Here is a 27,740-nt window from a genome sequence, read left to right as displayed (position 1 = left end):
CCTAAGGTTGGAAGTGCTCAAAATATGACTAAGGAAGAGCTGCCTCCTCAAAGTAGAGTCTACCTTAATGGCAAGGATAGAGTAACACTTCCAGGACCATCATTTACTGATGTGCAATGACTCAAAATGAGAGGAGACAGATACAAATATCCATTAATAATCAGAATGTGGAACATATGGAGTATGAATCTAAGAAAATTTAAAGTTGTCAAAAACGAAATGGAACACATAAAGATCAATATCCTAGGTATTAGTGAACAGAAATGGACCAGTATTGGCCATTTTAAATTGGACAGTCATACTGTCTACTATGCTGGGAATGATAAATAAAGAGGCATCACATTCATCATCAAAAAGAACATTTCAAGATCTATCCTGAAGTACAATGCTGTCAGTGATAGGATAATATTCATATGCCTGGTGCTCTACTTCGAAATAATCAGCCATTGAAAACACTACATAACACAGTTCTACTCTGAAAGACATTGGGTCACCATGAGTCAGGACAGACTTGAGGCAATTGGCACACTAGGCAGTATTGGGAAAAACAATAAGTTCACACATGTTTTGTTTTGTTTTTGTAATGGCCCCCAGTAACATGAATCAAGCTAGAGAACAATATCTCAACAAATGCAGAATAATATAATAAAGCTTAATATGTAAGTGCTGGGGTGATAAAAGGAATTACATAAGCCTAGAGCTTATTTTTGTATAGGAGCAAATTAATCATACAATGTAAGGTCAAAGTCGTTCTATGACCTATGACATCTCTCCGTCTTCTCCCAGGTACATATTAAAGCTCTTATATGAAAGAGGCCCGTTCTCCTTTGCCTTCCCTGCTTTCCTGTTTACTAATGGGCAAGCTTCTAGACTTGGATCAATACCCAGCCAAACATACCCACTGTCCTTCCTTTACCCCTTTACTGTATCTTAATAGGTTGCTCTCTTTCTTCCCCATCTCCACCCATCCCAGGTTTCTCTCTATAAACTGGGTGACTCATTCATCCTTTTCAGGGATCCCGTTTGTTACCTAGCCATGACATCCAGTGGTCTTTATTTTTTATGATATGGTGATTTGATACTCTTACTGAAAACTTACTGAACTACCCTAATAAATATTTTGAAGCCAAAATACACTTGAAACCACAGAATATCGCCTCAAAAGCAAGTTCTATGACTAGATTTCTTAAAGATGCTCACAGCAAACATAGGTTCTCTTGTGTCCAGCCTAATGTCCTCTAGTACTTAAGTGAGTAGAACTTCGTACTTGTAGTAAAAGCCTTCATTATTTTGATAGTCACTGGCAGCTTTAAATAACCTTTTGCCTAAAATGCAAAGGTATTTATCCTAGGAATTAGTAGCAGACATCAGTATTCTATATTTAGGTATTTTATCTTTTGCTTATTAAAGAAGATGGCCTAATTCTCTGGTCATACTTCACACTAGACTGGCTAGACTGGCTTTTTGACTATTTAGAAGCAAATCCCCTTTGGGAAAATAAAAATAAAAAAACTCATTCAAGATCATTACTTTAAAACAGCAAGCCTCTCGTTTATTTCGGATGATAGAAGCTTTGGTCCCAAAAAGGAAATGCTCCAGCTCAACCAGCAGTCCCCCATCTATTTCTTTTTAATTATGATACCTCATTATTTGCTTGATTATTTGCTGTGAGGTTTGGGGGTTTTATTTTTAAAAAATCAACACAAATCTATGCATATACATGTTTGTGTATGCTGCATATATATCCAGATATATAACAAACCACATAGGGGGCACAGTTGCAGAGACTTCATAGACATGTCCAAACAACTGTCGTAATTGGTTTACTTGGCCAAAAGGCTTGGCACTGTAGTCTTAGGAGACAACTTAGTCAATTGGTATAGCGTAATTCACAAAGATAATGTTCTATACCCTAGCTTGTTGAGTAGCATCTGGGGTCTTAAAAGCTTGCAAATGGCCATGTAAGATACAACTATTAGTCTCTACTCATATGGAGCAAAAGAGAAGGAAGTAAATCAGAGGCTCAGAGAAGAAATTAGTCCCCAGGACTAACAGCCCACATGAACCACAACCTTTTCTAATCTGAGACTAGAAGAAATAGACGGTACCCAGCTACAACTACCGGTCATTCTGGCCAGGGACACAACAGAAGATCCTAGACAGAATGGGAGGAAAATACAGAACAAAACTCAAATTCTTAAAAAAGGCCAGACCTAATAGACTGATAGAGACTAAAGGAACCCCCAAGACTATTGCCGTAAGAGACCCTTTGAACCTGGAATTGAAGCTATTTCTGCAGGTCACCTTTCAGCCAAATAATAGATTGGCTTATAAAATAAACAGTATCACCTGTAAGTAATGTGCTCCTTTAAACAATTAACTATAGGAGACTAACTGGTGAACAGTTACACAAAAGCAAAGATGAAAAGGCAAGAAGGGGAAGGGAAGCTAGATCAATGGAAAGAGAATGGAAATAATGAGAATGCTGACCCATTGGGAAAATTGTAACCAGTGGCACACAACAATTTACATAAAAGTTGTTAAAGAGGAATCTAATTTGCTGTGTGAATGTTCACCTAAAACACAATAAAATATTACTTTTTAAAACATCAACACAAAATCTAATTAATTTTCATTAGAGACCCTCATGAGAATCCTTGAGATGACTGGAGTCACTCTGGGGTACTTAAAGCAGAGTACAGAAGACTTGAGGTAGGAGACCTAGGTTCTAAACCCTGGATGTATGACTTCAAAAAGTCACTTAGCCTCTCTGAGCCTCCATTTCCCAAGCTGTCAAATCAATATGTTGAATATGATGGTCCCTTCCAGTTCCAACAGATAGATTGTGATTCCTAGAGCTGTGAAAAACAAAGCAAGAAGTTCAGTTGAAGAAATATTGATTGAGTTCTGACCCATTTTGCTATACCCAGTGCTAGATGTGAAGGGGCAGGGGGACAACATTGCTTCTCTGATCCAGAATCTAGTAGGGGAGATGAGACAACACAATACTTCTGGAAGGCAAAGTGTGATAAGTATCTAAAATTGTGTAAGTCAACTTCCCCGCTTTCTCAGATTGCCAGGCCAGTTAGTGACCATCATTGAATATTTCTTTGCTGACTGAGAATCTTCTCGACATAAGTGAGCTTTGCTTAGACTTGGAGACGGATGATGGAGGAGCTTGAGATAATATGCCCTAAGACCAAAACACAGCCTGAAAGTCTGTCATTTACGTCTATTGTTAGAGCACAGAACAACAGGAGATAGGGGTTTCTCATTGATCAAAGATTAGATATATAATCAAACTCACTGCTATCTGGTCAATTCTGACTCATAGTGACTCCCACTGGGTTTCCAAGACTGGAAATCTTTATGGAAGCAGACCACCCCATCTTTCTTCCATGGAGCAGCCAGTGGGTTTGAAACATCCACCTTTTGGTTAGCAGCCAAATGCCTTAACCATTACACCACCAGAGCCTCTCTCTCTCCCTCTCTCTCTCTCTCTCTCCCTCCCTCTCTCTCTCTCTCTCTCTCTCTCTCTGGGTGTGTGTACATACGAATCAAATCAGCCCTTATAATATCTGGAAAATATCTGGGGAAAGTTCCTATTAATTAAGAGCTTCTGATAGTTGGATTCTGAGTAACTGAGGTTTGATTGCTCATCACAAGCCCATTATAAGTTCCTCATTACATCCATATCCACTGTTATACTCCTGCTCAAATGCCCTTTACACATAACAACTTATTGAAGTAAAGTTTGTTGATGGTCTCCCATCCATTAACACCAATGCTTTAAGATTAGGGCTGTTACCTTATTCCAAAATTATAAAAATATGAACCAATTCAAAGGGAAAAATAAAACTAATGCACATATCCCCTTGATTTAGAGTTAATCTCATCATTTAAATCAAATGAGAACTCACATCTGTTCTTAAAAAAAAAAAAAAAAAAACTGTAAAGAAAGAAAACATTAACCAAATACAGCTATTTTATCCCTCCACGTGCAATGAGTATTTTTTCAGTTGGCATTGGAGGGAGGTCCACCCTGATACCTGGTCCTGTGTATGGCTTAAACTGTGAACTGTGAGCACCCCAGTTAAGGGTTTGCAGGCATTGAGAGGGTGACAAAGTCTTAGGGGTTAGAATTATTGGCTTGTAAACATTAATGATTTTTTAAAACCATCATCCAGCTTTATTAGGAAATCTTCTTAGAACAAGAGCAATAAAAATGTAGCAATTAGAAGTTCATCACACAGCTGCATGATTACAGGAGCCCTGTCCTAGACTGTAACAGATGCTGTAACAAACGGTTTCATGAGGGCTGTAAGAACCACAGTTTACAACAGCAACACAAAAGCCAGTTATTGTTCAAGCTCACATTGCCACAGGAGCCTTATTTTAAAATTAATTTAGATCTCTGAGTTTCCCTACAAAGAGGCACCAAGCAAATGCAAAGAGTACCAAAAACTCCAAACGACTGCCATCGAGTCAATTCTGACTCATAGCAACAATATAGGACAGAGTAGAACTGCACCATAGGGTTTCTAAGACTGTAGATCTTTTCTGGAACCAGACTGCCTCATTTTTCTACTGTGGAGTGGCTGGTGGGTTCGAACTACAGACCTTTCGGTTAGCAGCCAAACATTTAACCACCGTCCCACCAAAGTTTCTAAAATGAGAATAGTAACAAAGAAATAAAGTAAAATGTAATGACTCAAGTTCTCTACTGCACTAACAGTAAAGGACAAAGGCCATTAACTGATCCATGTCAAGGGACTTTGATGAGACTGAGTGTGGGAAAGAGCCCTGGACCAGTTGGATGCCATTGTTACCACTCAACCACTTGATCTTTCCAGTGGTTGGAGTAGCTTTCCTTCAGTCCAGATTTGACAAGTTCAAAATGTCTCTGCTCAGAGGTGAAGACAAATGGACAGGTGAAGGGCATCATTCAATGGGCTAAGCCCAGGACTTGGGGAGATCAGTGACAATGAGTGATATATCACTACAGGTGGAGATAAAGTCGAAGAGCTTAGTAGCCAAACACCACTATTCTCTCCCTAGCCTTTTATTTTTTTTCCCATACCTACCAAACAGCCTCCCAGATGTGCACATACCCAAAAAGAATAGTAATTGACCAAATATTTTCTGAAATATTCCAGCACGAGCCCAAAGACTAGACATCTGGCTGAGTTCTATCCAGTGGCATCACTAAGGGGCTGTGGGTAGTTTGGATCACACTGGGTGACACTGTCAGAAGGGATGACACCAAAATGACTGTCTATAAAATTTTTGTTCAGTGTTTCAACAGAAATATATTAATTTTTATAAAAATATCCCTGTAGTTTGTTATGACAAGAATATTTTTCATAAGGCTAGCTTACATGTATCAATAAACCTACAAGGCTAAAACTCTATGCTAATTTACTTTTTGAACCTTCTAATGCACTCTGGTCAGAGCTGTCATTATTACCCAATCACAATCACGCTTCAAATCCTGTAGTTGTGTCTGTTAGCACACACTGTTGTTTTTGGTTGCTGACAGTATTTCTATAGTCAATGATTTTGTCAATTCTTATGGTGTTTTAGCTACAGTATTGTGGTTAGTAATATTTGTAAAACTATATCAATAACATATTTGAAAAGAAGTAGTAATTAAAGAAAAAGAAGGAGGAAAAGGCTTCTGTTCAGTTACTAATAATGTAACTAATAATGTAATTCAATGTAGACTTTATGAAACAATTTTGTTGTTAGTATTACTATAATCTAAGAAATATTACATTCAAACAATGTATAACTAATTCATCACAGATTTTTCTATGATTAAAATTGATGATAAACATTACTAAGGATCCTGTATGGTCTGGTATCGGTGGAGGTACATGAGTTAGCATACTGACACTAACCCTATTGATGCCACTGGTTCTGTCTCAAGATCACTGTGTGACCTTGCAGAGCCACCTCACCTATCAGCACAGCAACTTCAGCCATAAAATTTAAAAAATCCTACCCTGCCTTACTAGAATGATATTAGGATGAGTCAGACAGTTGTTCTAAGGTATACAAAGATCCTCAGAGAGCACAATTCTACAAATACCAATGATTGTCTATCATTAGAGTCACTGTACCTCATTTCTTAAGGGAAAGAAGATGAATAAGGAAAGGAACACATGGTCACTGAGCCTGAAGAACTCCAAAAGCATTTAAGCTCTAAACTCTAATCTGAGACAGGTCTGAAGAGAGCAAGATTGACCTGGCAGAAGAGTTCAGTGGAACACTTTGGCCCAGTCTGTGAAAATGGTCAGGACATGCTCTCCAGACATTTGGGGCCTTCATGTGTATCTATGACAGTATGATGTTACTTTATTATGATCATCTTAATTGTTTACAAATGTGAGTGTCCTCAACAGAGTGGCAAGTATTTTGGTTGTGGTTTTGTAGGTCAATCAGGTTTGGCCTACTATAGTCAAGTTACCAGTTGCCCTCAAGTTGATCCCTACTCATGTAACAGAGTAGAACTGCACTCCATAGAGTTTTCAATGGCTGTGATTTTTTGGAAGTAGATCACCAAGATTTCCTTCGAAGGTGCCCCTGGTTGGATTCAAACTGCCAACCTTTTGTTTAGTAGCCTAGTGCTTGACTGCTTGCACCCCCAAAGCCCCAGTGTTAACTGGCTATGTTGTTTTTGTGTGCCATCGAGTCGGACCCAACTCGCAGTGACCCATCATTGGGTTTCCGAGGCCATATCACTGCGGAAGCAGATTCCCCAAACTTTCCTTCCAAGGAGTGGCTGGTGGGTTTGAACCGCCAGCCTTCTGGTTAGCAGTCAAGTGCCTTAGGCACTACGCTACCAGAGCTCCTTAACTGGCTATAACAAGGGCATTATTTTCAAACTTAGATGGTTTATCTTAAATTGTTTTCATATCTTTAATTGTTCCAACAGTGGTCGTCCTAGCTATAAGTATAACTGGATTATTATTGAGGACAGGGGCAGGAAGGATGGATCTTGTTTAGAGTTCAGCATTAGCTGAAAATGTACTTGTCAATCTTAATAATAGGGACACATAAAAAGGATAATTGAGGGGAACTCATTTGCGAACCAGAACCTTGAAATGATGCTATCCAAAAAACACACATATTTGCAGAAGTAAATAAGTAAATAAGACTGTTTCTTGGATTAAGAGATGAGGATCCAGGGACATTGAAACAATGGACTAGGCAATAAAAAGAATACTGTCAAAAGCTTCTTAATGGCCACTCGTAAGTGCCCTACCATCACTGCTATCTCTTCAACAGCTGAGAGTCCTTTTCACTTCTCTTGACCTATTTCAAACTACTGCCTGTGCTTAACTTGAGAACCTCCTTTTCAATAAATTGCTCCTCCTTTCTTCCCTAGTCAATATAAAATCAATTGTTGCTTGACGGATTGCTTTGTTGCACATTTCCCTAAGGCACAAAGGAAAGTAACACACCTTATGTTTTACATGCATTAACTTAATTTCAGTCTTACCTGCTCGAGCACAGCACAATCCTTCAAACTCTGACCGAAGCCCCTTCACTGTTCGGTGTCCATGACAACTGCCACCAAACCACTCAGAGAGAGTTGCAAGAAGTGGCAGGAAAGTGCATCTCCCAACAGAGCAGCTAGCTCTTCTGCATTAGACACATCAATAACAGGTGGCAGCAGGCCCAGCCCTGAATCCTCAGGGATTCACTTTCATCAGGGAACGGAATGTTGTTCATCTCTCCTCCCCAGTGACTATGTCTACTGCAGCCTCCACAGCATCCTGCTTGCTAAACTAGGGCCAGTGATCTCAAACTCCACAAAGGACACCCATTGCTGTCGAATCAGTTCTGACTTGTGGCAACCTCGTGTGTTACAGACTAGAACTGCTCCAAAGGGTTACCTTGGATGTAACCAAGAAGCAGATCATCAATTCTTTCTTCCACAGCACCTCTGGGGGGGGGGTAGTCAAGCACAAACTGTTTGCACCTCCCAGAAATTACTCAAAAAAGGACAAGGCATATGGAATCCTAGCTACTTTCTTTCATAGGCCTTACTGCTCAGTGGCCTGCGACACATACTCTAACTTTCCTAACCCATCTCAAGAAGGATATATGATAATCCCATGCCATCAAACTATGTTTTGTAATGAAAAAGAGCAACCCTAATAATGGTCCAGGTACTGGACGATTTATGAGCCATTAGAAATAGGTATGGTTTCCCTAAATATAGACAAAGCTGTTCAGTTTTCATGAGTTCCGTATTATTTGCTGTGCTCAGAGCTTAGCTGAAAAGTTGTCAGATGGAGATGAATGTCCCTTTATTGTACTCCAGAAAAGGATGGGATGGTTCTGTTTGCAATCTCACTACATCAGAACCCAACACACCTAACAAAGACACTTTGCATAAAGAGAACTAGCTCAGACTCAGCTCTTTGTGGAAACTATAAAGGATACCATTGTTAAAGTGTCCTCTTCATAGAATCTACATAAATAGGAATAATATCTGAAGTAAGAGAGACAAGTGAATGGCTTTATCTATCTTCTTAACTCCATGGAAAAAAAAGGAAATAGAGGCTCTTTTGCACAATCCATTCCAATAGATTTGCTGAAAAGTAAGGAGATGGTTTCAAGTCCTCCTTGAAAGCAAAATGGCATTCGCATTCATGCTACCTATGTCTGTAGTCCTGGATAAGCACTGGGGAAAAATGTGAAGAAAAAAGGTGAAAAACAAATAAGAAATGGTTCTAGCCCTCAAGGAGCTAGTTAGTGGCTTCATAGGGGAAGTATGCCTAATTCAGTCTGACTCAGAGATCAGGGACGGCTTTCTCTGGATGATTTGATTGAGCTGAGTCTTTAAGGACCAATGGAAATTGATCTGGTTTGGTGGAAGGGGGTGGAGACTTATATTTGCAAAGATACAAGGAGTCTCTGGGTGGTGCAAATGGTTAAGCAGTTGGCTACGAACCAAAAGGTTGGTGGTTCAAATCCACCCAGAGGCAACTTGGAAGAAAGGCCTGGCAATCTACTTCCAAAAGATGACCACCACTGAAAACTCTGTGGAGCAATAGCTCGACTCTGACACACATAGGGTTTCAGAGAGTTGGGAGCAACTCAACGGCAACTGGTACTGGTATGAGAAGCCCCACTTACTTGTCAGGGTGAATATTAACAAGCAGTGCCAATTGGGAGATTGAGAATAACTCAAGTGTCATACAACAGGATAATAGAAACCTGATACCAAAAAGAAGATGGGCTATATTGGCCAGAATACAATTCTAATTTCTTTATGACCTTTTGATCCTTAGGAAATGGAATTTTCTCACCAGGCATTACAGTAACATGGTATCTGAAATGAGAAGATTTTCCTTAGGGATTAAACTACCCCTTAACTTTTCAATCTACTTCTGTAAAGATTTACAGCCTTGGAAATTCTATGAGGGTCACTACGAGTCAAAATTGACTCGATGGCAATGGGTGGCTTTGCTTTTGAAAGGAACTCTGGTGGCACTGTGGTTAAAGCTTTAGGCTGCTAACCAAAAATTCAGCAGTTCAAACTAACCGGGCTGCTCCTTGGAAGAAAGATGAAGCAATCTGCTTCTGTAAAGATTTATAGCCTTGGAAACCCTATGTTGTTGTTGTTATGTGCCGTCGAGTCGGCCCCAACTCATAGCGACCCTTCCTTGGGTTTCTGAGGCAGTATCACTACGGAAGTAGATTGCCCCATCTTCCTTCCAAGGAGTGGCTGGTGGGTTTGAACCGCCAGCCTTCTGGTTAGCAGTCAAGTGCCTTAGGCACTATGCTACCAGAGCTCCCTTGGAAACCCTATGGGGCAGTTCTACTCTGTCCTAGAGGGTCGCTATGAGTCAGAATCAACTCTATGGCTGTGGGTTTTGTTTTTATTATTTTGCAGTGAAGAATTTGAGGTGCTAAGAGAGGGATTAATACATTTATTGTGGCCACACAATTAGTGAATGAAAGAGTAGGGATTTAAACATAGAGCTGACTCTAATGCTCATGTCAATGTTAAATATGCAAGTGCATGGACTAAATAAACATCTACAAATGAGTTTCCCTGAATAAGCCACCTGCCTCCTCCATCCCCATCTCAGTTTCCATCCCCCAGTACCAGTACCAGTAGTGGCTGAGTTCCTCCAGCCTCAAGGCAACTCCATGTGTGTCAAAGTAGAACTATGTATGCTCCATAGAGCTTTCAATGGCTATGATCTTTTGGAGATAGATTTCCAGGACTTTCTCCAAAGGGCCTCTGGGTGGATCCAAACTGCCAACTTTTCAGTTAGTAACCAAGTGCTTGATTAGGGCCTGGAATTTAGTAGATACTACTACATCCATTTTCAGATGAGGAAACTGAGGCACTGAGAAGTTCAATAACTTGCCTAATAGTAATAGTAATAAACAAAACCAAACCCACTGCCATTGAGTTGATTCTGACTCATAGTGACCATATAGGAGAGAGTAGAAGTGCCCCATAGGGTTTCCAAGGCTGTAAATCTTTACAGAAGCAGACTGCCTCATCTTTCTTCCATGGAGTGGCTGGTGGTTTGGAACCACCAACCTTTTGGTTAGGGGCCAAATGCCTTAACCACTATACCACCAGAGTTCCTAATAATAATAATAGCCACTGTTTATTGAACACCAAATATTTTGCATTCACTGTAAGGGCAGCATGGTAGAAGTGAAGAGGTCTGAGGTAGGCCAGGTCTGGGCGTGAGCCCCAGCTCACTGTGTGCCTCCACATTATTCCTTCCATGTGTCCTAAACGAACACAACCTTAGGTGGCTCTAGGTCTTGTGAAATATCCCCACTGGAGTGAATTTTCCTGCCTCCCTGAAATCGGGGAGAGACAGCAGAGGGGAAAGGAGCACTCTGCAGAAGCCAGATATGTCTCAAGTGCTGAGAGGACAAGGGGCACCTCCCTACAAAGTGCCTGGAGTTTAGGTTAAGATAGTCTATTCATATGAAAGCATGTTGTTGTCTACCACGAAGTTGCCCCACAACTCATGACTACCCCATACACAATGGGATCAGACAATTGGGATCCATAGGGTTTGCAATGGATGATTTTTGGAATCACCAGGCCCTTCCTCTGAGTTTGTCCTAGTCTGAAACTCTGCTGAAACCCATTCAGCATCTTAGTGACATGCAAGCCTCCACTGACAGATACATGGTAGCTTCACATGTGATGCATTGGCTGAGAAACAAAAGTGGGTCTCCTACAGGGATGGTGAGAATTGTACCAGTGAATATCCACTGCTCCCATATGAAAGCATCCTACCCTAGAAAGATAATATTTATGCTTGTTGTCACTTTCCATCCTTCTTCCCTGCTTTTAAGATCCTTTCCTTTCTTATCAAACATGCATTGAATGTCTATCTATAGAGCACTGTACTGAATGCTGTACATACTAACAAGTATAAAACTGGGCCCTGCCCTCAAGGACTTAGACTCATTAGGATGACAGGACACATGCATAAATTGAGTAAAAACTAATTAATAAGCGGAGGGACAGATGAGAAGTAAGACCACATTGGAAGTCACAGGAGGAAGTAATCACTAGACAATTAATCTAGAATATATGTTTCATGAGGGCAAAGTGTTTTGTTTTGTTCACAACTGTGTCCCCAACACTTAAAACATACTGGCATCTACTCAAACCAAACCAAACCAAATTCATTGCCATACAGTCAATTCCAACTCCTAGCAACCCCCATTGGGTTTCCAAGGCTTTAAGTCTTTATAGAAGCAGATTGCCTCATCTTCCTCCTGCGGAGCAGCTGGTGGGGTTGAACTACTGACCTTCTGGTTAGCAGCCAAATTCTTTAACCACTGTACCACAGGAATTCCTTAGTAACCTAGGTTAGATAAGAATAATTGCAACCATTTATATTTAATGTGATTATTACTATAACAAAAAACAAACTCACTGCCATTGAGTCAATTCAAACTTATACCAACTCCCATTGGGTTTCCAAGCCTGTGAATCTTCACAGAAGCAGACAGTCTCATCTTTCTTCTGTGGAGCAGCTGGTGAGTTCGAACTATCGATCTTTTGGTTAGCCCCAGGGGGTGGAAAAAAGTCCAGACATTGATCCTTTGAAGAATAACTCCAGTGCCTACACATTGCTTATGTTTGGCTTTTACTAATGATGCACAACAGGTCATAATGAAGAAAAGACTGCTCAGTCTGTGACTTAAACCTTTGCAAAAATCCCAGCAAAGCTGTGTCTTCTCCTGCTCCCCACAATGCCCTATAGGGTGTTCCCCGGTGATGAAGGGGATTGTGAGAACAGAGCTTTTGTTTGTTTATTTCTTCATTATGACCTCAAGCTCTTTTCAGCAAAGGACACAGCCCTGAGATAACAATACAATTCTGGGAGATACAGTGCCACTATTTGCTTGGCTCATCTAATAAGGCAGAGCACAGGCTTTGATGTAAAAGCAGGGGCCTTTAATGAATTTTGATTGGGGTTGAAGGATAAACAGTTGTGATTACTGTCAGTCAGCATAGACTGTAAATTGTGTCTGGGATGCTTATATTCTGTAAAGGAGGACACAAATGGGCATCAGAATACAATTCCCTTTAAAAGGCAGAATCAAGAAAGAAGTGCAGTTTAAAATGCAGTCATTTTGTTTATCCCCAAATGGCCAAAGTCTTGGTCTTCCAAGGCTTTATACTGCCTTGTAGAGCTTGCCTAGAAGGTCTGGTTGAGCAGTGGTTAATGCATTCGGCTGCTAAGCAAAAGGTCAATGGTTTGAACCCACCAGCCACTCCACAGGAGAAGGAGAGGCAGTTCTGCTTCTGTAAAGATTGATAGCCTTGGAAACCCTATGGGGACAATTCTACTCTCTCTTTATAGAGTCGCCATAAGTCACAATCAACTCGATGGCTGTGGGTTTAGGGTTTTTGTAGCGCTTTCCACATATTTTCAGTTGTTGTTGTTGTTTTGTTTTGTTTTGTTTTTTACGAATCATCTTCTTTGATCTGTTAAGGTAGGTCCCTCAGTATTTGTGCCACTCCAAAGGTTAAAGGACACATGGTTAAGAGTGTTGAATTCTAGTCCTTATTTCCAGAAGCATTACACCCATTTCATGTGCCACATCCACAAGGATGCATTTGGAAAGGCAGCAAAGGAAAGCTTGTGATACATTAACTATGCCTTGCCCCAATCGGCTCCCCTAGTCTCGAAAGGTTGGGCATTTCTCTTTCCCCCTCTTTCCGTCAGTTTCCTGAAAGAACAATTAAGATCCATCTGGGACTAATTATAGCAATTCTTGCATTTGAACTTGCAGCCATTACCCAACTGAGGTCACTTATTTTAAATTAACTTGCCTGGTCAGAACACAGGTTTGGTTATCTTCAGAGCCCAGCACAGAGCAGCACCGGCTCACTCAGACTTTTAATTAACTTGCTAAATAACCTGCACTGTGACAAGCTGCCTATGATTTGATGGAGTCATTCATTTGCATTCAGACAAGGATCAAAATACATTTTCAGAGCTTCAGGGACTGAGTCCTAGAAACCTTCGCAGTCTCTTGTTCAAGGCTGTGAGCCTCTTAACTTTGGTTCCCTCTAATTATTTTTCCTGTGCTTTTGTTCTGATTATCCAACATCCCATCAGAAGTGCAGCTTGTGATTTAACAATGACAACTCATGTCATATGCTGATAGGAAATCGACAATTGGAGTCATGATCATATGAACCAAGTCCAAAGCTTTGAGAAATAATTAGAGGGAATCAAAGGGAAATTCCCAGGATGCTCAGCAACAAAGGAGACTTTCCAAAGATTCAGGCCATCACTGCTCCCCACTAAGATAAGAATACATAATAGTGGTAGGTGCACAATCTTTGTTGGATTGAATTCATGGTGGGAGCTGCCCGTCCCACAACAGTAATAATAGTTCTTATCATTAGTAATTATTTTTATAGATACCACCAATTATTGACTGGGCTTCGAAGTCAGACAAATCTGAGTTTGACTGTAGCTTCTATCATTTTCTGCCTGTAAGGCCTGAGGCAATGTATTCAACTGCTCTGTGCCTCAATTTCCTAACCCTGAAAAATGAACGAATAATAACACCTACTTTAAAGGGTTTTTTGTGAGGATCCAATGAGATAAAGCACATAAAGAAATCGCTTTGCTCAGTGCCTTATGCACAATACCTGAAAACCAAACCCACTGCCATCGAGTTGATTTTGACTCATAGAGACTTTATGGAAGCAGACTGACTCATCTTTCTTCCATGGAGCAGCTGGTGGGTTCAAACCACTGACCTTTCAGTTAGCAGCCAACTGTCTTAACTAATACAACACCAGAGCTCCTTTTATACACAGTAAGTGAACAGTAAACGTTAGCCTCTTTGTCTTCTATTATGTCCCACCACCAAGCATTTGCCCACTGCATCTTCCCCCCTGGGATCCTCTCTTCTCTCCGCCAGCAACAGTTCCCCCTATCATTCAAAACCCAGTTTAAAAGATACCTCCTTCCCCTCCAGAAAGGAGCCTGCTGGCTCAGTGTTTCAGTGCTTGGCTGCTAACCTAAAGGATGGCAGTTCAAACTCACTAGCCTCTCCATGGGCGAAAAGACCTAGCAATCTGCTCCTATAAAGATTACAGCCTTGGAAACCCGAGGGGCGGTTCTGTTCTTTCCCTAGGTTCACTATGTGTTGGAACTGACTAATGGCATACAAGGACAATCCCCTCCTGAAGAAAGCCTTGCTCGATTCTGTCTCCCGCAGATCAATTTGTTCAGTACCTCTCCTCTCAACACACTTTTCTAGATTTTGTGTTGTTTTAAATGGTATCTTCTATTTCTTTGTAAACAATCTGGACATTTCTCTAGGGTGCACTATCTTTTAAGCCTTTCGTGTAAAAACATTTATTGAGCACTGCCTTGGTGCCAGGTATATGCTATAGGGCACACAAGATAAGGGAAGGGAAAGGTTGGGAAAAGGGAAACAACATTGGTTGAATACCCTTATATCTCAGACACTCTGCTAGGATTTTCACATGCATTTCCTCATTTAGGCTTCATGACAACTCTAAGAAGTAGGTACAGGCATGATACTCATTTTATAGATGTGGAAACCACTTCAGCAAGGTAAAATGGCTTGTCCAAGGTCACTCAGCTAGGAAGAGGAAGAACTGGTATGCCGGGTCAGTCTGACTGGATACAGTCCCCTCACATCACCATTATGCTTTACTGCCCTCATCACAGAGTTGTTTTTTATCAATTGCAATGATGTATGTGAAAGCAAAATGTAAACTGTAAAGTACTACATGTGGCATAAGGGTTATTGCAGTTACAGCAGATGCTGTTGGTGCCCTACTCATATCCCCTCGGCATAAAATAAAAATAGTTAAGTTGACAATTTCACAAAAGAATGCATCAAGAACACTGTCATTTGAAATGTACTGTCTAAAATAAATTTACCATTAATTTAGGGGACAATCAACGTAAAAATGCAGAGAGGATACAGACATCATATGCATGCCCATGTAGAGGAGAAACGAATTTCCTTTTACTATATTCTTCTAAAGGAGCTCTGGTGGTGTAGTGGTTAAGGCACTTGGCTGCTAACCAAAAGGTCAGTGGTTCGAACCCATCACAGAAGACAGATGAGGCAGCCCACTTCTGTAAAGATTTACAGCCTTGGAAACCCAATGGGGGTCACTATGGGTCTGAAGTGACCCGGTGGCAGTGAGTTTGGTTTTTTGGCAGGTTAGTACTCTTCTAGGTTGGATGCTAGTTAAAATCATCCCTCCTCACCCTACCCCACAAAATTGAGAATATTTCCAAATATGTAGAGGATACTATAAAGGTCTTCTGGGAGAGAGGGAACACCGGTGGTTCAGTGGTAGAATTCTGGCCATCCGTGCAGGAGATTTGGGTTCAGTTCCCAGCCAATGCACCTCACCCGTAGCCACCATCTGTCAGTGGAGGCTTTCATGTTGCTATGATGTTGAACAGGTTTCAGTAGAACTTCCAGAACACAACAGACTAGGAGGAAAGGCCTGGCAAGCTACTTCGAAAACTCAGCTGATGAAACCCTGTGGGTCACAGCAGCCCACTCCACAACTGATCATGTGGCATGACGCAGAACCGGGCAGTGTTCGGTTCTGTTCTGCATGTGGTCGCCATGAGTCAGTGTCTGACCCAAGGGCAGCTAACAACAACAGCAGCAGCATGCAGCCTTCTAGATCAGGTGGTGCAGAACAAAGGCAGGGTTTGGAAGTGCGCTGCACCTGGGTGTCGCATGTTACAGGCAGTTAGCAGGTGGAAAGCTCCAGGGGTTTGAAGTGTTTATCATTGGCCCTGTGAACAGGGACTCCGGCTGATTAAAGCTGCTGGCTTCCTGGGTGAGACAGTATATGTGAATTCTTAGGAAACAGTTTTGTAAGTTTCCAGCTGTGTCATTTGTACCCAGCCCTCAGCACTATGTGCTACCTCCCAAACTCTCCCCATCATTTTCCCCCCCCACAAGGCCCAAGGACCTTTGAGAGTAAGTAGGGGTGCTCTAAATTCAAACCCTAATATAGTTGTTTGCTAAGTCCAATTATTTGACTGCTAACCAGAAGGCTGGTGGTTCAAACCCACCAGCCACTCCTCAGAAGGAAGGTTCGGCAATCTACTTCCATAGAGATACCACCTCAGAAACCCAAGGAGGGGTTGCTGTGAGTCAGATCTGACTCCATGGCAGTGAGTTGGGTTTTTTTTTTTTTTTTTTTTTTTAATTTGTTTGTTTGTTTTTCCGAAGGCCAATTAGCCTTTCCTCACAGCCAAGAGACAGGATCTGCATTCTGTCTCTGAAGACGTGAGTGGAATAAAGCAATGTTTCCCACCACCCTTGATGTGACACCAGAGGATTTTCAATGACACCTGGATTAATGTATTTTATTTTAATACAGTTGTATTTATTTCCTTGCATTTGGTTTTATAGATCTTATTGCTTTGGATAGGGCTAAATTCTAGTAAAGAGGTGAGTAGCTATAAAGAAAAATACTAAATAATAATAGTGTGGAGAAGATACAAATCATTAAGAAGGTCTGGGAAAGACTGAATTTGAGAAATGCCATTTGGGGACTAATGTAGTGAGGTGTTGCCACCGAGGCCAGCAGCCATGTAAATAGTCCCTTATCCCTAAGAGCAGAAACGATCTGTTGCTCCTTGAACTCCCAGCCGTTTATTGCCACTTTCTTGTCCACTCTTTGCCTCTCCTGCTGTTTAGCATTAAATCTTCCACATATTCCATTCAGTCATGCTGGATGCTATATTAAAGTCTGGGAAGTGAGACTTCCCACAGACATGTTCTTTGGTGAGATCCTTGTCCTCTAACCCGCACATCCCAGCACTTGATTTGCTGCCTTATTCAATTGCTCCCTCTCTGCATAAGCTTCCCTGTAGACAGCATAAGCATTGATGAAATTTCTCAGTCATACCCCCCTTTTCCTTCTTTATGAAAAGCTTCAGCCTTTCTTTGTCCATCTGCACCACCACCACCCTCCGCCACTGGGCAGACTTTGGTGCGAGTGATTGGCTCTTCTCTGCCTCACTAATCCAGCACCTTGACTCACATCAGATGACTGCAATATGAAGCCATCTCATTCAGTTATAGGAAAGCATGCATGCAAATTGAAATCATTAGCAAATAATTCTAATAGAGTTGATTCCTGTATTTACCAAGACTAAAGCAATTGAGTCGTTCGGGGTTTGCTTAATTCAAGAAGAATGCCTTTTATCATATAGAAGATTTCTTCTGGGCGGTGTGGCATCTTCTAAGGCTGATTTCTATAGCATACAACTCATCTAACTCCTATCACAGCTGAAGTTAGATAGGTTACCATAGCACAGCCAAACCAAACCCACTGTCAATGACTTTATTCTGGCTCATAGAGACCCAATAGGACAGAGCAGAACTGCCCCCATAGGGTTCCCAAGGCTATAATCTTTAAGGAAGCAGATTGCCACATCTTCCTCTCACAGAGAGGCTAGCGAGTTCCAACAGCTGACCTTTTGTTTAGCAGCCAAGCACTTAAACCACTGTGCTATCAGGGCTCCTTTTAGGACAACAGTACCCTTTTTAGCTGAGGGATCCGGAAGGGGAGCTGGGATTGGGGGGGGGGCACTTCTCTTTAAGCACAAAGTGGTCTAGTAGCTTTTTCTCAAGGAAAAAATATCCATACCATAAATGAGGGGGAAAAAAACTGGTGAATTAAAACCAAAAATTACCCCTGCAATTCTCTACCCAGTTCCTCACACATTCACTAGGTTCCTAAATCAAATAGAAACAGATTAATGTGAACATCAAAGCATGTTCTGTATTCAAAGCAAGATCAATCTTTATACATAGATCCTTTTTTGGCACTGATGTAGAAAAGCCAAACATGGAGATACTTAGGTCTGCAAATAACCTAATCTGCATACCAGATGGATCTAAGAAGAAGAGGGGAAAAAAAAAAATACACACTTTTCCACACACATAGGTTTTTTTTTTATTTTTTTTAAACTGTGAGCATAGAAAAACAGATGCTTTTGCCTCCCAAAAGGTCTGTGGGCCTTGCTCAAGTAGTCTTATGGAGCAATTTAATTTCAAATTTCTAAAGTTATGAAAGGAGCTATGGTAGCGTAGTGCCTAAGGCACTTGACGGCTAATCAGAAGGCTGGCGGTTCAAACCCACCAGCCACTCCTCGGAAAGAAGGTTGGGCATTCTACTTCCGTAGTGATACCACCTCGGAAACCCAAGGAGGGTTCACTGTGAGTCGGGTCTGACTCGACGGCAAATAACAACCACACAAAAAATTATGAAACTATTTAGATTAAACATTAAATTGAATCAGAAGAGTCCCCTTACATAGAAAACCAACTGAACATTTTGTTAATTATTTTTAACTACTCAGTGATGCCCGGCCCTCTGTTCCTCCGATAAGTGGATTTAGGGGCTCAATAAGGGCAGTTGACTTCAAGGGTCTTTCCCAAACAGGTAGACAATGATTCACTGACTCCTTTGACAAATAATTTGATGCCCTACTCTCTGCAAGGCTCAGTGCATAGTATGGAAAAGCTTTTTCTTTTTGCGAATGAAACTCTGTTGTTTAAGCTTCAGCGAATGAGGACTTTGGCATTTTTCTTTCAGATCCTATTTGCAAGGATAAAAATAAATTTGCTTAAAACAATGAATTTTATCTACATTTTGCACATTTCCCCTTTTCACATTAATCATATCTGCCATCGTATCAAGGCATCCATCATCTCCAACACTTATTACAAAGGCACAGTGAATACAGAGCACGGATGTGGGAACTCAGTATTTCCCCCTTAAATTTCACAGGAGACTGTAAAAGCAGCTTTTATACTCAAGGTTCTGAAACTAATTCAGAAAGGGCTATTATAATCACTGTAAAAGGAAAGTTGAATATTCTTTTGGTTACCAGAGCCATTAAATAACTGAGGGTACAATTTATTCCTTGTTCATCTATAACAGATGGAAAGAATAAAGATTTAGGACTAACTGAACAAGAACCGCTCCCGTTAACTAGTTCTTTTGTGCACAGTATTACACACAGCCCTCCCATCCCACCCCTACTCCCACAATCTCTGCACCAAAAATTCCAAAACAAGGACAAAACAAGACATGTTGTACAGTGCAGCCTCATTTAGTTGGATCAACAGTCTGATCATAGCTGCTCCCAAACCCGTCAAACCCGGTGCCATCGAGTCGATTGCAATTCATAGCAACCCTGTAGGACAGAGGACAACTGCTCCATAGGGTTTCCAAGACTGTAATCTTTATGGAAGCACACTGCCACATCTTTCCTCTGCAGAGCAGCTGGTGGGTTCAAACTGCCAACCTTACTGTTAGCAGCCGAGCGCTTAACCACTGTGCCATCAGGGCTCCTTATAACTGCTCCATAAGTAAAATTTCAAGGTAGCTGACATTTAATAAGTATTGGGACTTGGAGCATTTCTGATGGAAACCTTCCCTAAAATGTATTTTACATAGCCCTGGATTTTTCAGCAGAAATTTCTGAGTGAACGCAATAAACGGTTCCCTGATGACTCAGGCATTCAGACAGCATCCATGATTATACTGTGCAGTAGTACAATGCTGTCTGCTTTTTTTTTTCCTGTCCCCTCCTTCTCCTTCAAGTCAGTCTATCACTTCCTCTGCTGCTAATGTACTTCTTGCTAATATCACTCCCTCCCTCCATATACACCCCTTATAGTTTGTAGCTTTTAATTTACTGTGAACTGAGAAACCAAGATTGGTAAGGACTGTATGCTAAATAAGAGTTAAGAAGGCATAGCAGAGAGGATGAGGAATTAATTATGGGCTTCAAGGCAGCAGTTTTGTGACACTTAAGGTTCCTATCTTTAGATAACTTTCCCATTCCTTCTAGTTTAAGGCTAAGTTTTGAAAGGATAGTGTTGTAAGAGCACTGCCTTCAAATAAGTGGATTTGTTTGTCCCGAGCAGACCACCTGGGGATAGATTAAAGCAGAGATTCCTAGACCTGCAAATTTTTCTGAACCTAAAAAAAAAAAAAAAAAAAGGTACTGGTGCATGACCCCCTCCCCACGTTTGTACAATATCATACACTTACATAAGGCATGTCCCAACCACTTTTCTACACTTCATCCCGTTTGATCCTGACAACTCAGCTGAGATAGGAAGAGCCAGTCTCATGGCTCCAGAGCACAGATAAGGAAGTGGAGGCTCAGGGAAGTTGAGTGCTTTGCCCACGATCAAACAGTACTTAAAGGACAAGGTCGGGCCCTCCTCTTCCTCATTCTGGGCTCTTCTCACAACACGGATGTTTTCCATTTCCCCTTCTTGTCTTTCCTTCCCATGAAACAACTCTAAGCCTCCAGTGAGACAACACTCACTCCCTTTCCTTTGGGTTTGCTTCCTGATTCCCCTCTCAGCTCTGTCAGATAGCCTTACGAATCTTGCTCATTTCTCGGGCAAAACTCAAAGCCCTCTGGTTTATTATGTTGAACATTGTCAGTGAATTAAAAATTCAACAAATGTATGGCCCCAACTTGCCACCAAAAGTTAACAAATGTCACCAGTAAGAGTGTTTCTCACCGGCGGACGCTAAAGAATACATCCCAGCAGATACCTAACAGCTCATTTTGTGTTGTGGCAGCATGAGAAATCGCCTCCTCAAGACATTCATTAACCTTTCATTTCCCCCATAAATAATCAGTCAGAGATGTGGCTCATATTTTAAATTAATCAAAAACAGCACTTTTCACGTGTGCACACTCTTACTCTCTCTCTCTCTCTCTCTTGCTCTTTCTCTCAACACTTCAAATACACTGAGAACTTCTAATGCCAGCCTGCTATTTAAATTTAAGTTCCCACTCTTCTGAACCAGCTTATACCTTGTCTCCCTCCATAAAGCTTTCCTTGTCCATCCCAGGCCTTAGATGTCTCTTTGTCTTGTTCTCTAAGAGCCTAGAGCTATTATCAGAATTGGCATTTAGCACTTACTAATAACCATGTGATGATGCCAAGAGTGTGGGCTCTAGAGGCACACAGACCCAGGTTCAAATTCCAGCTTTCCCATTCCCTAGCTATGTGGCCTTGGGGAAATTATTTAAACTTTCTTTAGCTGAGATTCCTCATCTGTAAAATGAGAGTAAAGCTATTTCATCTGATAAATTCTTCTTCTGGGGATTAAATCCATAAAAAGCACGTAGCACAGTGCCTGCCATATACTTACAACAACAACCCAGTGCTATGGAGTAGCTTCTGACTCATGGCGACCAAATGTGTGTCAGGGCAGAACTGTGCTCCATAGGGTTTTCAAAGGCTGCTTTGTCAGAAGTCGATTGCCAGGTCTTTCTTCTGAGGAACTCTAGGTGGGTTCTAACTGCGAAACTTTCAATTAGTACTTGAGCACAAACCATTTGCATCACCCAGGGACTGGCATATACTAGACATTTAATTAAAGGCCATTATTTTATTATTATTGGTCAGTTGTATATTTTTTGATATATGTGCAATTTTGTCTTCCCATCTTGTTTGTAAACCTTTTGATAGCTTTGATAGGAAAATTTATCAAGATGCTTAAGCTTAATGGCCCCTTACTTGCACAGGCTCTTTCCAAGGACTAGTTTCAAATATTATATTAGTAATTTTGTATTTTTCTTAAAGAAGGTTCCCAAAATTTTATTAGCTTCAGGCTTGTACTAAACCGGGTCCACCTATAGATGGGTCTTAAACCTCTATCTTATTTCCCTCCCCATCCCCACTCCTTGAATCCAGCATAGTACACACAGTCAATACTCAACAAAATGACATTATATGAAATCTTCAATTGGCCAGAATTTTTGCAGCAATTAGCTTCTAAGAAAAGAGGTAAATAACAAGGAAATAAGCTTATATCAGGTATTTGGTTGAAAACTTCCAACTTTCAGCCAACACCCTGGGGTTGGAAAATATTCAGCCCAATCACTTACATACTTTGGAATGATGAAGCACTTTGTAAACTACAGAGGAGCTCTGGTGGCGCAACGGGTAAGGCCTTTGGCTGGTAATCAGAAGGTCTGTGGTTCAAACCCACTGCCCGCTCTGGTAGAAGGAAGATGAGGCAATCTACTTCTGTAAAGATTTACAGCCTTGGAAACCCTATGGGGGTCACTATGAGTTGGAACCAACTCAGTGGCATTGGGTTGTGGTTTTTTTTTTTTTTTTTTTTGGTTTTGTGAACTACAAGATTTAGTCTTAATAGGGCGCTGCACATAAAAATTATAATAGGAATGATGAGGGCTTCTCAACCGTGGCACTACTGACATTTTGAGCCAGATATTTCTTTGTTGTGGGGGGCTGTCCTATGCATTGTAGGATGTTTAACAGCATCCCTGGCCTCTACCCACTAGATGCTGATAGCAATCTCCTCCAATTGTGACAACCAAAAATGTTTGAAAGATTGCTTGAAATGGCCCTGGGTAGGAAAAATTGCCCCCAGTTGATAATCATTGCCCTAAGGTCCTGCGATCAACACCTAAAGACAGATTATCACAAGTCTTTCATATGAAAGCAGGAAAAGGAAGGCAAGCATTTCAGAAAAGTTTTCAATAGACAAAAGCAACCTCAGTTAACCTGAAAAGCCCATTAACCCCATTCCTTGAGTGTTCTATTCCCTAAGCATTCCAGATAACAAAAAAATGTACTGTACATTCTATTTTCTAATTTGTATGCACAGTTCAGCCCATTTTCCGACTCAACAGCTAAGCACAGAAATCCAGTTCATGGGTGGAGGATCACCACCGGCATCGCCTTTGCTATCTATTTTAAGTGACAATGATGCTACTGACCTGGAAGTGGAGGGTTTTTTTTTTCCCCCTTGTTTGGATTTTTTTTTTTAACTGATACTAGCAATTCTTTCTGTATTCTCGCCCTGAAAATAAAATGGAATAAAAAGAAATCTGGTCCAATTGACTGAGGTTTTACTGCATAAAAAAGACCTAACACTTTGATGATCATTTTAAAACAGTTGATCTAGTCATCCCACCATGCAATTGAAAATCCTCTTCTTGAATAAGCAATATTTCTTATTTCTTCTTTCTGCAGGTTGTGATCCTGGGGAAACATTCAAGAGGTTATCACTACATGCTTGCTAACCTGGTAAGAACAAGTAAAGTTTAAGGTTCCCTGGGCACTATATTCTATTTGGTTTGTGTCATCTATTATCAGCCAAAAAGGAAATACAAAGAAGTACCTACTGTGTTCTCTAGAAGCTTGGAGAAATGAGTTCAGTAAAAACCAAAACCTGAATACAATACTCTTGTATTCAATTATGCTGTCTTTGTTTTATCTGGTAAGCTTATATTCTCCCTTCATTTAAAATAATAATAATAATTTGATATGATTCTTCACTTGTTCTTGTATTCCATTTGGGTTTGAAATGTAAACCAAAATACAGAGATCATAGGAAACTGACTCACTCCCAGTTGATCCAAGCGTGAGTCCACATCAGTACTGCATTTGTCCTTCCAGAAGCAGACCATTACCAAAACTTTACAAACCAGACACCAGAAAACCAAAACCAAACTCATTGCCATCGAGTCGGATCCTACTCATAGTGACCCTTCCTTGGGTTTCTAAGGCGGTCTCACTACGGAAGTAGATTGCCCAGCCTTCCTTCAGAGGAGTGACTGGTGGATTTGAACTGCCAGCCTTCTGGTTAGCAGTCAAATGCTTTAGGCATTATGCTACCAGAGCTCCTAGAGTAGGACATTAAGTGGTTCTGTCAGTCTCTAGCCACCTTTCTACTTATAAAACATAACTTGACTCTTTACCCTTCAAACTTCCTGTGCTGATAAAATGTATGATATTCTAGAAGCTAGCATTGCATTGAGTTTAGTTTATAGCTCTTCTTTCTCTAACAGTTCAACTGGTTTAGGAATTGACAAAAAAATGGCTTCTAAATCAGTAGTATTTGTTTGGCAGAAATGCTGAATAATACTATCTCCAAGAAATGAAATAAGAATGTTAATTTATCACTGAGATACTAAGAATGTATTAAATTATTACATAACATGAGTTCTAACCCCAATTTTGTTTCATTAGTACAACAGAATCACAATCATTATAGCACTCTTAAGCCAAAAGAATAGCAACAAAGGTGAAAGATTATTATAATTATGTTCTTAGATTCTTTAAATCAAAGAAAAAATCTTATTTTGTTTTAATAAAGCATATTTTAAAATGAGAAAGGAAATGTTATTTAAATTTCTCTCTCAGGAAGTGTGTACATTCAAACTTTTTATCAGGTAAAGATTACAGCCACGACTTTCAAATGTACTGTGCATCGAATCCAATAATTTGCTCAAAGTGAAGCACTTCAGTCCATTTTGGGGATAAGTGAATCAATTCTTTTAGGAGGAGAAATCTTTATTCTTAATTTATATCTGAGTACATTCAATTTGGCTTTTAGGCCCCCTGTACATCAAGGCTGTTTTTTGACTCAATGGAGGTTAAACAGGGGCTTGGCAGGAAATATGGATGTCACTACAAGGCACCTGAGGCAGTTATTGACGGGTTTTTACTATTCTCTCCTCATTAATATGTATTTTGCTGTCCTTCCTTCCCTCCTGTCTTCCTTCCTCTTCCTCTTCCTTCTCCCCTGCCTTCTATGTCCTAGGAAGCACGAGGTATATAGTTCAATGTTTAAAAATGTGGGGCTCACATGTCACTGACAGTACATGAGGTGATTCTAGGGAATATAAACACAAGCTTTTTGAATTATATTGGTAATATATTTATTTAACATGTATTAGAAAAATATAAAACTGTTGTTGTTGTTGTATGCCGTCGAGTCGGCCCGACTCATAGTGACCCCTCCTTGGGTTTCCGAGGCAGTATCACTACGGAAGTAGGATTGCCCAACCTTCTTTCCGAGGAGTGGCTGGTGGGTTTGAACCGCCAGCCTTCTGGTTAGCAGTCAAGTGCCTTAGGCACTATGCTACCAGAGCTCCTAAAACTAGCACATCAAAATTCTCATTTGATAGATATCATTATTCCATACTAGGCTAGAATAGAGATTTAACAAGACGTAAAATGTTTTTAATGTGATAAGTAAACAATAACACAGGGATAAACAGATATGGCAAAACTGTGAAATTGGTATATGGATGACTGAAGTTTAGGAAAGAACATTGGCCTGGGGAGTCAAGAACTTCAAGTTATCATACTTGCATTGCTACTAACTAGCTATGATACCTTGGGTAAGTTACTTCACGTCTATGGACTTCAGTTTCCTTATTGTAAAACTCAAGTGGGGATAGAAGGTTAGTTCATGTGTTGGCTGGGTCCTTTGGAAGCAGATGCTAAGACGTAGTGAGAAATGCAAGACATTTATTTATTGAGAGTAACACCTGTGAGAGATAAAATCGAGAGAGAGCAGGAATAGGCAGCGAGAGCTTCAGACTGCAAGGCAGGTCTGATACTTGTGAAGGAGGGGAAAAGAAGGAGGGTTGCTAGAGCTTCAAACTGTAGTATAACTCTGAGAAAGTCTTGGCCAGTACAACTGGGCGCTCTGGTGCAAAGACTGCACATGAAGGAGTCCTCAAATGCCTAGAAATAGCGAGCTCTTGTACCCCACCTTGCTTAGCCATTGGCTAGCAGCTGCCCAGGAAGCACACAGCTTTCACTTGAAAACTAGAGCAGATCCTGAAGGCACCTGAAGCTGTTGATTTTCAGCTAACATACCTCCTTTAGGCAGGTTCTGTCTTGAAGAGAAATCTCAACAGTGCATATCAATGGCTGTCTCAGTAGGCCTAAGATGACCAGATGATCTCTAAAAGCCTTGCCCATTTTAGAATTTTCTGATTCTCCTTACTTGTACTGATAATCCTTGAGCTGATCTTGGGTTTCGATTTTGAGACTTAGGCCTGAAGGAAATGAAAGCCTGTGGAGTAATAGGACTGCAAGATAGAATCACTAGGAAAAGGGTGGGGGAAATAATGGTAAACTGAGATGAGAGCCTAGCATAGAACTCAGAATTATGAAACCTTGGGGGGGGGGGGTATATACTACAAGAACAAGCAAAGTCTGTCCCTTCAAGAATAAAGCAATGTATAGTGTCAGTTTGAGTAATGAAAACATGGGCTCATTTAGCATGCTTTGAACTGCACTCCTTCTCTTCTACTAGTGGCTTTCTGTTCATTTGAACTCAGCCATGTGTTTCTCTAAGTCCCTATATTCTATATCAAATTGCTTTTGGACAATCGAGATAGGAATTATTGCTTATGTCTGATAACAGTAAGGAGACAGATTATCCCTACTGTGGTTTCCATATTTTTTAAGCAGTGAAAAATACCCACAAACAGAAAGAGAGAGAGTAAGGCAAAACTATTTAGAGGTCATTTGGATGGTCAAGAAAAGGAGAAGTGGATCTAAGAAGATGCTTCCTTTCAAGATGAGCAATCTGGTCTTGCAAGATGAGCCAGCTGGATGAAAGCTGAGGACACACACACACAAAGGAGCAAAGGCCAATCTGAATCTTGGTATCACAACAGCACAGAACCACCGTTTCTTGTACAAATACAGAGTCAACAACACACACATTGCTTAACTAAGCCTCCTGGGATCACCTGTACCATAGCCCTTCATGTCTCTCTTTGTCACTGAACTCCATCTACTTAACAAAGACTTCTATATGCATGGCCTTCCCTTGGTAGCAATCCTATAGTGGAAAGAAACAGATATTCCATGGATGCTTCAACAAAGGCTTGTCACAGGCCAGGGTGCACATTTCAAAGTGAACAATGAGCTACAGAAAATTATGAATTGTTGGAAATTCTTGGTAGAAAGAAAAGATTCCACCAGGAGCACAAGCCAGAGATATAATCTGACTTGGCCAGAAGTGGATGTCCCAATAGAGCAGGTAAGTCTCTTTTAAATTCTGCATCAGTTGGTGAATCATTTCTTTTTAAGAGTTTCCCATAATTAATTGTTGTTTTCTTTTCCAGGACTCTCTAAAGCGGTGATGTTTCTCTACTCTAGTGTCAGAGGTAACCAGTTCCTTAATGTATACAGTCTGTCAGTCAAGCACCCTCTCTTTCTCTCAGGGTAAGGTTCTGGATCAGGATCTTTTACACTACATTTCCAGGTGTGTTGTGATTTCATTTTTTCCTACATGTATTTCCTAATTGTAGCTCATTATGTGTAGGAACCTAAACTAAAATCAGCAATGGCTGAAAAAGAAGGAGCCA

At 40.8% G+C, this 27,740-nt stretch overlaps 1 protein-coding gene across 1 annotated transcript in view; it reads left to right on the top strand.

Moving 5' to 3' along the window:
* Window positions 1-27,740, top strand: part of GRIA3 (glutamate ionotropic receptor AMPA type subunit 3) — a 359,162-nt gene that overhangs the window by 195,173 nt on the left and 136,249 nt on the right. Inside the window, exon 5 of the mRNA XM_007953365.2 lies at window positions 23,596-23,649. Coding sequence (XP_007951556.1) covers window positions 23,596-23,649 — 54 coding nt within the window. The remainder of the gene's footprint in view (window positions 1-23,595; window positions 23,650-27,740) is intronic.

Source organism: Orycteropus afer, unplaced genomic scaffold (genome assembly GCF_000298275.1).
Source record: "Orycteropus afer afer isolate SDZICR_OR568_19922 unplaced genomic scaffold, OryAfe1.0 scaffold00388, whole genome shotgun sequence".
NCBI classification, from domain to species: domain Eukaryota; kingdom Metazoa; phylum Chordata; class Mammalia; order Tubulidentata; family Orycteropodidae; genus Orycteropus; species Orycteropus afer.
Note: the sequence above shows the minus strand (reverse complement) of the source record. Positions and strands in the feature narration are given on the sequence as shown.